The following is a 13,153-nucleotide window of genomic DNA, read 5'->3' as shown; positions in this document are numbered from 1 at the left end:
AGCCCCGCATCGGGCTCTAGCCCCGCATCGGGCTCTAGCCCCGCATCGGGCTCTAGCCCCGCATCGGGCTCTCTGCTCAGCTGGGAGCCTGTTTCTCTCTCTCTCTCATTTTTCCATGCTGCTTTGCCTACTTGTGGTCTCTCTCGCTCTCTGTCAAAAAAATAAATAAAATCTTTAAAGAAAAAAAAAAAAAGAAAGAAATAATCTGTCTTACCCTTAAAACATTAAACAGGTAATTTTCTTTTTTTTTTAATTTTCTTTTTTTTTTTTAATTTATTTGACAGAGAGAAATCACAAGTAGATGGAGAGGCAGGCAGAGAGAGAGAGAGGGAAGCAGGCTCCCTGCTGAGCAGAGAGCCTGATGCGGGGCTCAATCCCAGGACCCTGAGAGCATGACCTGAGCCTAAGGCAGCGGCTTAACTTACTGAGCCACCCAGGCGCCCCTAAACAGGTAATTTTCTGACTAGCCTTTCATTACATGAATAATAAGACCTCTGATCATCTCAATAGATGCAGATAAAGCAATTAATAAAATTCAATATCCATTTATGATAAAAACTCTCAACAAAGTAGGTATAAAAGGAATGTACCTCAACATAATAAACTCCCTATATGACAAGCCCACAGCTAACCTCATAATCAACAGCAAAAAATAAAAAGCTAAAAGTTTTTCCTCTAAGATCAGGAACAAGATAAGAATGCCTATTTCTCACCACTTTTATTCAACATTGTGTTGAAAGGCTTAGTCAGAGCAATTAGGCAAGAAAATAAAGTAATCCAAATTGGAAAGGAAGAAGTGAAACTCACTATCTGCAGATGACATATCATATATGTAAAAACCTAAAGACTCCACAAAAAAAACTATCAGAATAAAACAAATTCAGTAAAGTTTGCAGGATAAGAAATCAATACACAAAAATCAATTGCATTTCTGCACACTAATAATGAACCAGCTGAAGGAGAAATTAAGAAAACATACCCATTTACAATTGCACCAAAAAGAATCAAATACCTAGGATTAAATTTAACCAAAGAGGTGAAAGACCTATACATTAAAGTTGTAAGACATTAATGAAAGAAACTGAAGACATGAATAAATGGAAAGATATTCCATGCTCATGGATTAGAAGAATTCATTAAAATGTCCACACTACCTAAACAGGTCCTGATACCAATTTCATTGTGGGAAGGGAGGTTCCCTACACCAACAAGCAATTCTTGGGAGACCAGCTGGACGTCCCATAATTCAATGCAATTATGATACTATCTACCTGGAGATAGTCTCAGATTCTACAGGTTAAGGGTTCAGTCCTACACAACTGCTGTACTCCTAACCCATTTAAGATACCAGTTGCAAGCCCAGGTTTTACCTATATTTCTGTCCAACTAGCTATAAATCAAAAAATCCCATGACTCACTCCTTAGTTTTCAGACACAGATACAAGTTCAGATTGTTACCTGAATCTCTGACAGACTATCTAGAAATCTAAGGTTCCTTGAATTTGATTAATTTTCTGGAGCAGTTCACTGAACTCAAATGATTTACTTGCTAGATTACTAGTTTATTATAAAAGAATATAACTCAGGAATAACCAGATAGAAGAGATGCATAGAGCAAAGCATGGGGAAAGGGTGTGGAGCTCCATGCTCTCTCAGCTCACCACTCTCCCCAAATCTCTTCACCAAGCTGGAAGTTTTCCAAACCTGGTCCTCTTGTGTTCTTACGGGAGGCTTAGTTACATAATTGTGACTGATTAAATAATTGGTCATTGATGACTGATTCAAACTCCAGACCCTCTCCTCTCCATAAGGGGGATGAAAATTCCGACCATCTAATATGAAGAAAGAGGATTACTCCTACACTATGGAAATTCAGATTGGTGCAGCCACTGTGGAATACAGTATGGAAGTTGCTCAAAAAATTAAAAGTAGAACTACCCTATGATCTGGTAATCACACCATTGGCTATTCACCCAAAGAATATGAAAGCAGTAATTTGAAAGGATATATGCACTCCTATTGCAGGATTATATACAATAGCCAAATTGTATATACAATAGCCAAAATGGAAGCAGCCCAAGTGCCCATTGATAGATGAATGAATAAAAAAGATGTGTGTGATACACAAACACAATGGAATATTACTTAGCCACAAAAAAGAATGAAATTTTGCAATTTGCAACAACATGGATGGATCTAGAGGGTATAATGTTAAGTGAAATAAGCCAGTCAGAGAAAGGGTGGTTTGGTTTGGTTTTCAAAGCCTAGACTATTCTCCAGTACAGAGTAGTAGTTCCCAAAGTATGATCCTTGAACCAGCAACATCCATATCACTTGTTAAAAGCTCAAATTCTGAATCCCTACTCCACTGAATCAGAAATTCTGGTAGAGGAGCAGAGGACAATAGCATATATTTTAATAAGCTTTGCAGTTAATTCTGATGTTTGCTAAAATTTAAGAACCACTGGTCTAGAGATGAACTCTTTTTTGGTAATTTTATTTTTTCTTCAGTGTTCCAAGATTGTTTATGCACCACACTCAGTGCTCCATGCAATACATGCTCTCCTTAATACCTACCACCAGGCTCACCCAACCCCCCTCACCCCTTCCCTCCAAAACCCTCAATTTAGAGATGGACTTTTTTGTTATTGGTTTTGTAAAAATGAAAACAAGTGACCATAAATCTAATTCGTCAATTACAATTTGAAAAAAATTTCAGCCTTTTCCTGTTAATTTATGGTGAGGGGTAGAGTTACAAAAAGTACCTTTACCAAAAGTACCTTGTACCAAAAGGTACAAAAGTACCTTTACCAATATGTTCCCTAGACCACAAAGACTATTTGAACAGCACGGCCTGACAAAAAAACAGCCATATACTCCATAAACAAGCAATCATCCAATCAAAAAAGTATTTATTCAAGTCTACTATGTTCCTACAGTGTCTCAATTTTAGAATTCTTAAAACTCTTCACTGGCTTCCAAATGGCTATTTGCAGCAATTTTCAAACTTTTTTTTCCCCTAGAACTAAAATCCTTTTACTGGATACACAAGATTTTAAATTATACATAATGCTGTTCTTGTTGAAGGGAGCCATAACTATAACCACTTAGCCTTTCTTCAGCCGACCCTCTGCAAACCTTATTTTCCATCTCCACTCCAACATAAAAATCAAAACTCCTTACCATGTCATGAAATGCTAAAGTAGAAACCTCTAATTCTCCTCCTGGCTAACTCCTATTCATCCTTCTAACCTCCTCATCTTTAGAAAGCCTTCTCTGATGACAACCACCATCATATGCATGCAACAGGGCTTGACAGGTTTAATTCATCAAATTATTTAAACAAATCCTAGGTAGGAGTCTAACAAAAATCAAATGTTGCTTTTTTTTTTTTAAGATTTTATTTATTTATTTGACAGAGATCACAAGTAGGCAGAAAGGCAGGCAGAGAGAGGAGGAAGGAGGCTCCCTGCTGGGCAGAGAGCCCGATGTGGGGTTTGATCCCAGGACCCTGAAATCCTGACCTGAGCCGAAGGCAGAGGCTTTAACCCACTGAGCCACCCAGGTGCCCCCAAATGTTGCTTTTTAAGTTTATTTCTGAAAATATGTAATTGTAGATGTTTCAGGTTTCACTAATGAATGAAATTTGAAAATTGAGACTATTACTACATCTAATGGTGGAAATCAGATCACATATAAGGTCCTGCTCCATTCCAAAAAAAGCCTCCAAAATTATCTAAATTATCTCAAAACTCTTTTCCTGCTCAAAAATGTCAATAAATCAAAGTGTTCATTCCCTCTCAAACTTCTATTACAGGCCAAGCATATGGTTTTGAAAATACCAAATTCTCTTTCAAATCTACATCCCTTTTAGAAAATCATCTTCAGTGAAGGAGCTGGTCCTGAGCAACTTTATATTAAATCTGTCCTTCAATAATCAAGTCGCTCTACCTTAAATGCAACTTTGTTTCTCACCTATATTTTGACAAAGCTCTTACTTAAACGTTAGTTTCCTTCAGATGACAATTGACAATTCAGTATTTGAGGTCTAAGTGGATATACAACTGAAACTATTTAGAATAGAAGGAAATCATGCCGCCTCACCTCAAAAAAAATGGCATAAATTCTATATTATGTCACATTACACTACCTTACACTATACTATATAACTTAACAGTCACGGTATTAGCAAAAATTCAACTGTTCATCAATGGAGGCAGTAGCAATCTTAAGAAAGCTCATCAACTACCAAATACTGGTATTAGAGCTACGGTGGGCTTTAGATGTCCTATAAGATACTACGGAACTCAATCACATACCTATACGAAAGTGAGCATAAGTACCAAATATACAATAGGCATACAATGTTAGAAACTTTCTCTTCTCTCTCCCTTTTTCCTAATAACCAAACCTCAATTAGGCAGGAAAAAAATTAAGTTTTAGCATTTAATCTTTTATCTGGGAAATCATAGGTTGTCTTTTTTAAATTAAGTAATATCTAACCCCAATATTGGGCTCAAACTCACCACCCCGAGATCTAGTCACAAGCTCTTCCAACTAAGCTAGCCAGGCAACCCCATAGGTTGTCTTTCAATTGGACTAAAACAATCTGTTTTAAGAGTCTTTTTCCTTTATCAGCAACTTCACTGACAAAGTGATAGGTCTTCTAAAGCCATGATGTTTAACTTAAAACATGTAGGAATAAATAAATTTTGTACTCTTCAGGGACCCATACATTACATTCTAACCAATATTTACTTGACAGATGAATAAAAACTATAGTTTTCTATTAAATTCTATATAATATAAAATGAAAGAGACAGTAAGTGTATAAAATAAGGCTTATCTATTGCCTAGAACAAAGGAAAGGAAAAGCTAAAGTTGACACTAAGATTTTAAGCTGACATTAATGGAAGAATCATTAGATCACTAACAAAAACAGGAATTTGAGAGTAAGAATTAGCTTATAATGAAATTGAGCACTATTTTACAAATACTGCACCTAAAGTGTTGCAACAATCAGAAAGGTAGAAAATATACATAGGCAGTTGCAGATACAGTTATCAGATAACTTTTGATAATAAATAATGGTTTCTCCTGATACTTTAATAAGTGAGAAATTATCAGTCAGTGATCACTGCTTGCCAAATACAAAAATGTAAAATAAGTATGTCTTCCTTCTTCCATTGTACCCAGGTAGAATTCTACAGATAAGTTAATATTACATAACAGAATATTAAGTTCAATAAATTTCTGGAAATCATTTTCATAAATCTGGAATAAATTTAGGAAGAAAAATTAAATTATTACTTACTCTTTTATTAAATCTTTATTTTCTTGAATTCCTTCTTCTAATTTCAAACTTACTTTTTCATTTTCAAACTAATTTATAAAACAAAAGAACAGTTCATCACATTTTGCTTATTTTTAGCAAAATAAACACAAGTACAATCATTAAGCAGCATTTCTTTGCTAACAACTAAGAACTTTAAGAATTCTTTGCAAACAAAAAGCTTTGTGTCACAGCTTATAGATTTTCCTATAAGAATCTGTACCTCACTTTCACAGATCTAAAATTAAGTTTGCTGAATCATCTCCAAAAAGTATCCAACAATATTTTAATGCAATATTATCTTCCCTAAACATTTTTAAATGTTTTATCTTTGTTCTAACAAAGATAAAAAATGTTGCATTTTCAACATTCTTCTTTCACTGGGCCACAAAGCTGAAGCTAAATAGTTCCAAATATAAAATCCACAAATGTCATTGTTGGGTACCCCAAAAATTGGGTACCCCAATAATGGGTGCATGATTAAAGGAGCAAGACTCATACAAAGTGAAGGTCAAGCAAAGCTTTATTTCATGCCAAGCATCAGGAATCATACCAACAGTCAAACAGACCGGTCCAGGCCGCCTCTCCAGAGAGGGTGACCCCTCCCTGCTTTCCAGACTAACTTTTATAGAGTAAAGGCCATGTGACTGGGCCTGGCCACACACAGGTGGCCAATGAGATTGTAACATACACAGGAAACTCCACAGTGATGCTAGGTGACCAATTGAGTTACAGTTTACCCTAGTAGACATTTGAACCAGCCTATCACACCTTGGTTAGGATTGGCACCAAAAGGCTCCCAAAGGGTGGGGGCCCATACTCCTTGGTAGCTAGGAGACAGTATGTGCCCCCACTGATTGAATACCTCCACCTGGCCTGACCCACCCTTGTACTTGGACTTTGTTCCGTGGACTGGTTTCCCGAACTTGGTTTTAAATAAGTTGGGGGGGGGGGGGCAAGGTCAATTTAAACTTTCCAGCAAAATGGCAGTTCAACCAGGGTGGGGCTGCTGTGCCTGAATAGGCCCTTACAGTCATATTCCAATAAAAGACATTCATATCAAACAAATCATCACTAGTAATAGGATTAAAATTAAAAATTTATAATTAGAATCATTAAAGCAATCTTTATCTAAAATAATTTATTATTTCCCTAATCATTTGCATTAAGCTTTGTGCAACTGTAAGGACCTATGTTATATTCTTATTTTAGCTAGAGGCTTCCATTGAGGTTAAACAATAACTTTGTTGTTTAACCCTTAATGTCCCTGCTCCCCTCAGGGATTTTATATTTTAAGGATTTTATATTTTAAGTCCTCCAGGGGACTTAAAAACAAGTCCCAGAAACCAGCTCCAAGTGTGAAGGCCAAGAAAAACAAGGCTGTACCCGCCCTGACAGAAGTACAGCCATCTTGGCAAAGCAAAAGCTGGCACCTTGCACTGTAAGAGTGGGTTAGCATAAGAATGGCCATCCTTGAAGGTGGGGAAGCCATTTTACTGAGCGTCCCTAACAAACCCGCACTGTGCACGCAACTTGAGATAAGAGAAAGTAGCTAAAACCTAAGAAACGACTTAATCATATACTACCAGGGCGGTTAGGCATTGGCGCCACAGGGACCAGATGTTAAAGAAAAACAAATAGTTAACTTGCAGAGATTACAATCCTGCTAGACCAGAGTCTCCCTTAGTTTGCAAATGTGCTAGTGATTTACAACAAAAAGGCCATCTTTTCAATGGCTCAGTACCACGAGGCCAAAGGTTGCCCTCTCCACCATAAAACTGTAGGAGGCTGAGGCAGAAGGAAATGTAATTAAGGTGAAAATTCTTCTAAACCTAAATCTCACTTAACTGCCAGGGTGACACCGGGGTGGCAAAAAGTTAAACAAAGTTAAACTGTCAAAGTGGGGCGCAAGAGATGTATGTAGCTATGAAAAAGTGCCTTGAAAATGCTATATAAACCCTTGGCTTTGAGTGCTCAGGGTCCTCGTTGAAACCCGCTGCACCAGGCGGATACTTGGACCCCAGCTAGCTGGAAATAAACCTCGCTGTGTGACTTGCATTATCGAGAGTGTTCTCTAATTGAGGGGTGGTCGACTCCATACCCTAACACAACTTGTCCTCTGTGCTCATACTAAAGCTGAAACACAGCATCAGTTAAAATTCAAAAAACACTGTCCTTAAAATCCACATCACAGAAATACTCTATTTTAAAGTATTATAAAATCTACTACACTACATTTTCAATTCCAAATCTCATTATACCTGTAGTTCCTGAATGGCTTTCCGCTGTGCTTCAATTATCTTTCTATTTTCTTGCAACTTATTTTCTTTTTGCTTCAATTCAGATTCCACATTCACTTTCCACTTCTTGATCTTTTCAGCCTCCTTATACAGTTTTGTATATAGTCTGCTCATTGGCTCTGAATTCTGATAAATAGATTTTCAGAGTGTTTACACTAAAATTTTGAACAATTAACAAATTACCGCTGCCTATTGCAAATATCCATGAGTAATATAATATCTTAATAGTTGAGAACAATTCTCTCTTCAATTTATGCCCTACTAGCATCTTGAAAACTACATTAACTCTTTTAAAGTTATTAGCTATATTAGCTACTTCACTAAAGTTACCGGTCACTTGACTAAGTTATACGCTACTGAATAAAATCCAATACCTCCAAAATATACTTAAGCAAGATATTGGAAATATTTTAGTCAATGAGAGAATCTGGCTGGTTAAAAGCTAAAATAAGTCATTCTACATGAGATCTATAAATTTTTACAATGGTCTTAAAACATTTTGGTTATATGGTTTGAAGATTACCTAGAGGACATGAATTTTCAAATACAATGACAAAAACATAGTTAACACAAGAGCTAGCTTTCATTTATTTTAAGGTCTTATTTAGCTTATATCTGGATTTCCTGCATTACCCATTTCAACATTATAAGGTAAATGCCAGTTCATTTTTTTTTTAAATCACAGATTTCTGCTTGCTGATACCTCTTTGTTATCAAAATACATGAATAATTTCCATATTTTTAAATTCTGATACTATGATCCAGCAACAGACACACAGTACTTTATCAGGCCATGGAATTTCCTTAAGTAGACTCTATGCTCAAAATGGGGCTTGAACTCAAGTATCTTGTGTTCTATCAACTGAGCCAGCCCAGGTGCCCCAGAATTTCTGTTTTCCTTTTTTTGGGGGGGAGAAGTTGGGGGGAGAGAGAGAGAACAAGCAAGTATAAGGCGGAGGAGGGGCAGAGGGAAAAACAGACTCACCACTGAGCAGGGAGCCTGATGCCATGCAAGTCTCCATCCCAGGACCCTGAGATCATGACCTGAGCCAAAGGCAGACCCTTAACTGACTGAGCCACCCAGACACTCCTCATAGACATCTATGTGCCATAAGTAAGAATATTTTTTATAACCAAAAAAAAAAAAAAAAAAAAAGAGTACCGCATGTTCTATAAATTCCTTAGACAACAAAGGAGCCAAACAATCATACTCATTAAAGGATTCTTTGTAAAATAGTGGTTTGAGTCTTGGCCTTTTCACATATTGTAGCCATATACCCTCTTCTATTCTTGCTCTTTGTGGTTCAAAGTTAAATTTCCCTGAAAGAGTGGATGCTTGCATAACCCAGGAAAATGCAGAAGACTAGTGTTTCAGCAACTTTAAAAGAAAAACAAAGCGGGGGTAATGGTTTTAAAGAATAGAACTGTGGAGCCTGGGTGGCTCAGTCATTAAGTGATCCCAGGTCCTGGGATGGAGCCCTGATTTGGGTTCCCTACTCAGCAGGAAGTCTGCTTCTCCCTCTCCCACTGCCTCCTGCTCCCCCTGCTGTGCTTTCTCTGTCAAATAATAAAAAAAAATAAATAAACTTTAAAAAAAATGAAATAAAAAAATAAAAGATAGAACTTAAAACATTAGCCAAATTTTAATCCTTTAGAAGCTTCAAAAAGAAAGGCATATACAAATAACAATAAATGATACAACAATTATAAGAAATTTAATATAGATAGGAAGAAATCTTCTGACCTCAAAATCAGAGTCTTTCAGGCCTTCCTGGTAGTGACAACTGTCAGAATTATCAACCTAAAAAAATGAGTAAGTGTTTCCTGTAAGAAAATTTTTTTTTAATTTATTTTCAGCGTAACAGAATTCATTGTTTTTGCACCACACCCAGTGCTCCATGCAATAGAAGAAAATATTTCTGATGAGAGTTTCAAAATAGTAGCAATTAAGTACTGACAACTAATTATCCAACAGCTAAAGAATTTTTTTCCTTTTTCAAATAAGCAAGTCAATACCTAAACAGATTATATCTATGTACCTTATATCTAACTTACCTGTTCAAGCATGGGCAAAAACTTAACTTTTTGTAAAGCCGGATCTGCAAGATAAAAAACAACTGGTATTAAATTCGCTAACCTCTTATTTTTTATATTAGTATATCTAACTTTAATGTCAAGGCTCTCAAAATAATACTTATATTTTCAATATCTAGCAATGTGTATGTAAAAAATACTTTTAAATACAGTGATATATTGCTTTTCCAGTCTCTTACCTGAATCAATGTTTTCCCCATTTTTGGAGAGATTAGTCATTGGAAATGGAAAACTAAAATCATCTTCAATATATTTGCTGAAACTCTAGAAATACAAAGAAGTTCTTAAATATAGTGTTCCAAAACCACTGTGATAACTAGCAGTGTAATATGCAATTATATATGTAATATACGTGATTTCAACTGTGAATCCTTTAAGGTATATATAATATTTAAAATATCAAGTGGTTTTGCTATGTAAAAAAAAATACATGCTTTGTAAGTATTCAAGAAAAATAATAGTAATTCTAATTAGTAGCTTAATATATTAGTTTCTTCAATTTCACTATGATCTTTCCCTTGATAAAACTGAGAGTTGTCTTCACTGAATAGCATCTTAGTACTACACTATTAGCTATAGAGACCATAGGAATTTTTCTACAGCATATAAAATTGAAATATTCATTGCTTCATTCCATCCCCAATATAAAGCTCCACAGAGAAATTTTAAAAATAATTATCAGTAAAAGCTGTTTAACCTGAGAAATTTGGTATAATTCCTTCTTTCTGATAAGAACTCTATTATATAAGTGAATTTCTCTTTTAATCCTCACAACCAGGTGACTCAAAGCCAAATTTTAAGCTTAGTCAGACACTAATTTTTACCAGTATTTTGACATATTTGTCCAAATTTTCTTATTTTTTCCCCAATACCAATATTGTCTTAACATGTTTCTGTATCTTGCTATTTCATTGTATATGTCTTACAAATTGCCTCAAGTCATTTAAGGACAGAGGGAAGATTCAAATAAGCAGGATTTGTTATATATCCAGAGTTCCAAAGACCCAGTGATTCTTTTTTTAAATGAAAGATGCTTACAAATATTACGTATGCTTATCATTCATTCCAGGCAATACTGAAAATTCTTGGGTAATAAAAATCCTGGAAGATAGCACAAGCAGTAATTTCTCTGACATTGGCCATAATCATATTTTTCTAGATAGGTCTCCCGAGTCAGGGAATCTTGAGTCAAGTCAAAAACAAAAATGAACCATTGGGACTTCAAGATAAAAATCTTCTGCATAGTGAAGGAAACAATCAACAAAATTAAAAAACAACCTACTGAATGAGAACAGATACTTGCAAACAACATATCCAATAAAGGATTAGTATCCAAAATATATAAAGAATTTATAAAATTCAACACCCAAAAATAATTTAATTGAAAAATGGGCAGAAGACTTGAATAGATATTTCTCCAAAGAAGACATATATACAGATAGTCAACACACACATGAAAAGATGCTTAACATCATTCATCACCACAGAAATGCAAATTAAAACCACAATGCGATATCACCCCACACCTGTCAGAATGGCTAAAATGAAAAAACACAAACAACAAGTATTGACAAGGTTGTGGAGAAAAAGGATCCCTCATGCACTGCTGGTAGGAATGCAAAGTGGTGCAGCCACTCTGGAAAACAGTATGGAGGTTCCTAAAAAAAAAATTTTTTTTAAATAAAGAAAATTCAAAATACAACTCCCCTATGATTCAGCAACTCCCCTACTGGGTATTTACCCAAAGATTATGAAAACACTAATTTGAAAAGATGTATGACCCCTATGTTTATTGTAGCATTACTTATAATATCCAAACTATGGAAGAAGCTCAAGTGTCCACTGACTGATGAATGGTTATAGATGGTATATTACTCACCCATAAAAAAGAATGAAATCTTGCCATTTGCAATGACATGGAAGAAGCTAAAGTGTATTATCCTAAGTAAAATAAGGCAGGCAGAGAAAGACAAATACCATGTGATTTCACTCATATGTGAAATCTAAGAAACAAAAAGATAATCATAGAGGGGGAAGAAAGGGACTAACCAAGAAACAGACTCTTAACTATAGACTACTAACTTATGGTAACCAAAGGGGAGGAGGGTGGGAGATGGGTAAAACAGGGGATGGGGATTAAGGAGGATCCTTCTTGTGGTAAGCACTATGTGATGTATGGAAGTGTTAAATCAGTAGCTAACACGAGTAAATTGGATTTAACATTTTAAATAAATTTGTTTAAAATTCTTGGGTAAATCAGGCCACATTTTCTAGGAAAAAGAATTATAAAATAACACCCGTAAGAAAGTACATGGTGTCTCCTTACCTGAAGTTAATAGTCAAATCAAGATTCATATGCAAATTTACCTTGAAGAAATTAGACTCTCCTCCCAAACTCTGAGGTTTCACTGCAGATACTTGACTGCTACTTAATCTTGGTGGTACAAACAATTTAAAAGGCTTTTGCTTTTCCATTTTCTCTCTTCCAGTTGTAATTATCTATTGCCCCAGAAGGCAGGGGGGGAAAAAGTGTTTTTACATTGTTTAATACACTCTCTATGCTTTATTTTTAAAAGCAAGGTCTGTACAACAAATGCCATGTAAAGGAGCGGGTGTAACCTTTGCTACACTGAGTCTGCAGCATCACATCCCTGGGCGAGTCAAAGTAAAAACACCCCACCGCTGTTCCTACCATCTACCACCACCAATGGCCAAGCTGGCGACCTAGATAAGCCAGAAAGTCCGAGGTACCCTCGCTGTGACAGCCCGAAAACAAAGCTCTCCCTCCGCCAGCCCTGGTAAATTGCATCACTCCACCGCGAGAACTACGGTAGATTCTTACGAGGGCCACCGGACACCCAGGAGGTGCTGGAGGGGCTGGGGGAGGGGAGCCCTCGCAGGCGGAGGGCCGCAGGAGCCGCAGGTGCCGACCGAATCAGATTATCGCCCAGCTCCTGGCTCCGTCCTCAAAAAAAGGAACTCCGGACCCCTGCCCTTACCTTTCAAGATTCAGGGGGAAACCATGGACTCGGTGCCCACGCGAACTGCTACCTGCTGTCTATTAGGACAGCAAAAAGAATCAACGAGAGCTTCTGCCTTCGAACCTCAGAAAAGGCGGGAAATCGCTCCCCTTCAGCGGCCAGCCAGGAAAGGGCGCGGTACCCGACTGTTTAACGGCTAAATAACGGTCAGCTGCGAGAGTTCGCCCGGCTTCCAATTCTCGCGAGATGTTCCTTTACCTTGGTAACGATTCTTCGCGGGATTCTATTTTTCCTTCGAGTAGACGTTCTTTAAGATTCTGCTATTGTCAGAGAATGCAAGGAAAACTAGCAAGGACTGTGATAGATTGGAGCAGAGAGTGAAAAATGCATTGCTGTCCTCCAAGAGTTGAGTCTTCGGGAAGAAACAGATGGGCAGATAATTACAG

The 13,153-nt window shown here is 36.7% G+C and overlaps 1 protein-coding gene across 1 annotated transcript in view; it reads right to left on the bottom strand.

Moving 5' to 3' along the window:
• The window catches only part of SYCP1 (synaptonemal complex protein 1), a 139,172-nt gene extending 126,971 nt beyond the window's left edge, over positions 1-12,201 (bottom strand). Inside the window, exons 1-6 of the mRNA XM_059374336.1 lie at positions 12,094-12,201; positions 9,906-9,990; positions 9,688-9,731; positions 9,377-9,433; positions 7,594-7,758; positions 5,315-5,382 (exon numbers count right to left, since the gene is read on the bottom strand). Of these exons, the coding sequence (XP_059230319.1) occupies positions 5,315-5,382; positions 7,594-7,758; positions 9,377-9,433; positions 9,688-9,731; positions 9,906-9,990; positions 12,094-12,201 (527 nt within the window). The remainder of the gene's footprint in view (positions 1-5,314; positions 5,383-7,593; positions 7,759-9,376; positions 9,434-9,687; positions 9,732-9,905; positions 9,991-12,093) is intronic.
• Between the last annotated feature and the right edge of the window lie 952 nt (positions 12,202-13,153).

This window comes from Mustela nigripes, chromosome 14 (assembly GCF_022355385.1).
Source record: "Mustela nigripes isolate SB6536 chromosome 14, MUSNIG.SB6536, whole genome shotgun sequence".
Taxonomy (NCBI): Eukaryota; Metazoa; Chordata; class Mammalia; order Carnivora; family Mustelidae; genus Mustela; species Mustela nigripes.
Note: the sequence above shows the minus strand (reverse complement) of the source record. Positions and strands in the feature narration are given on the sequence as shown.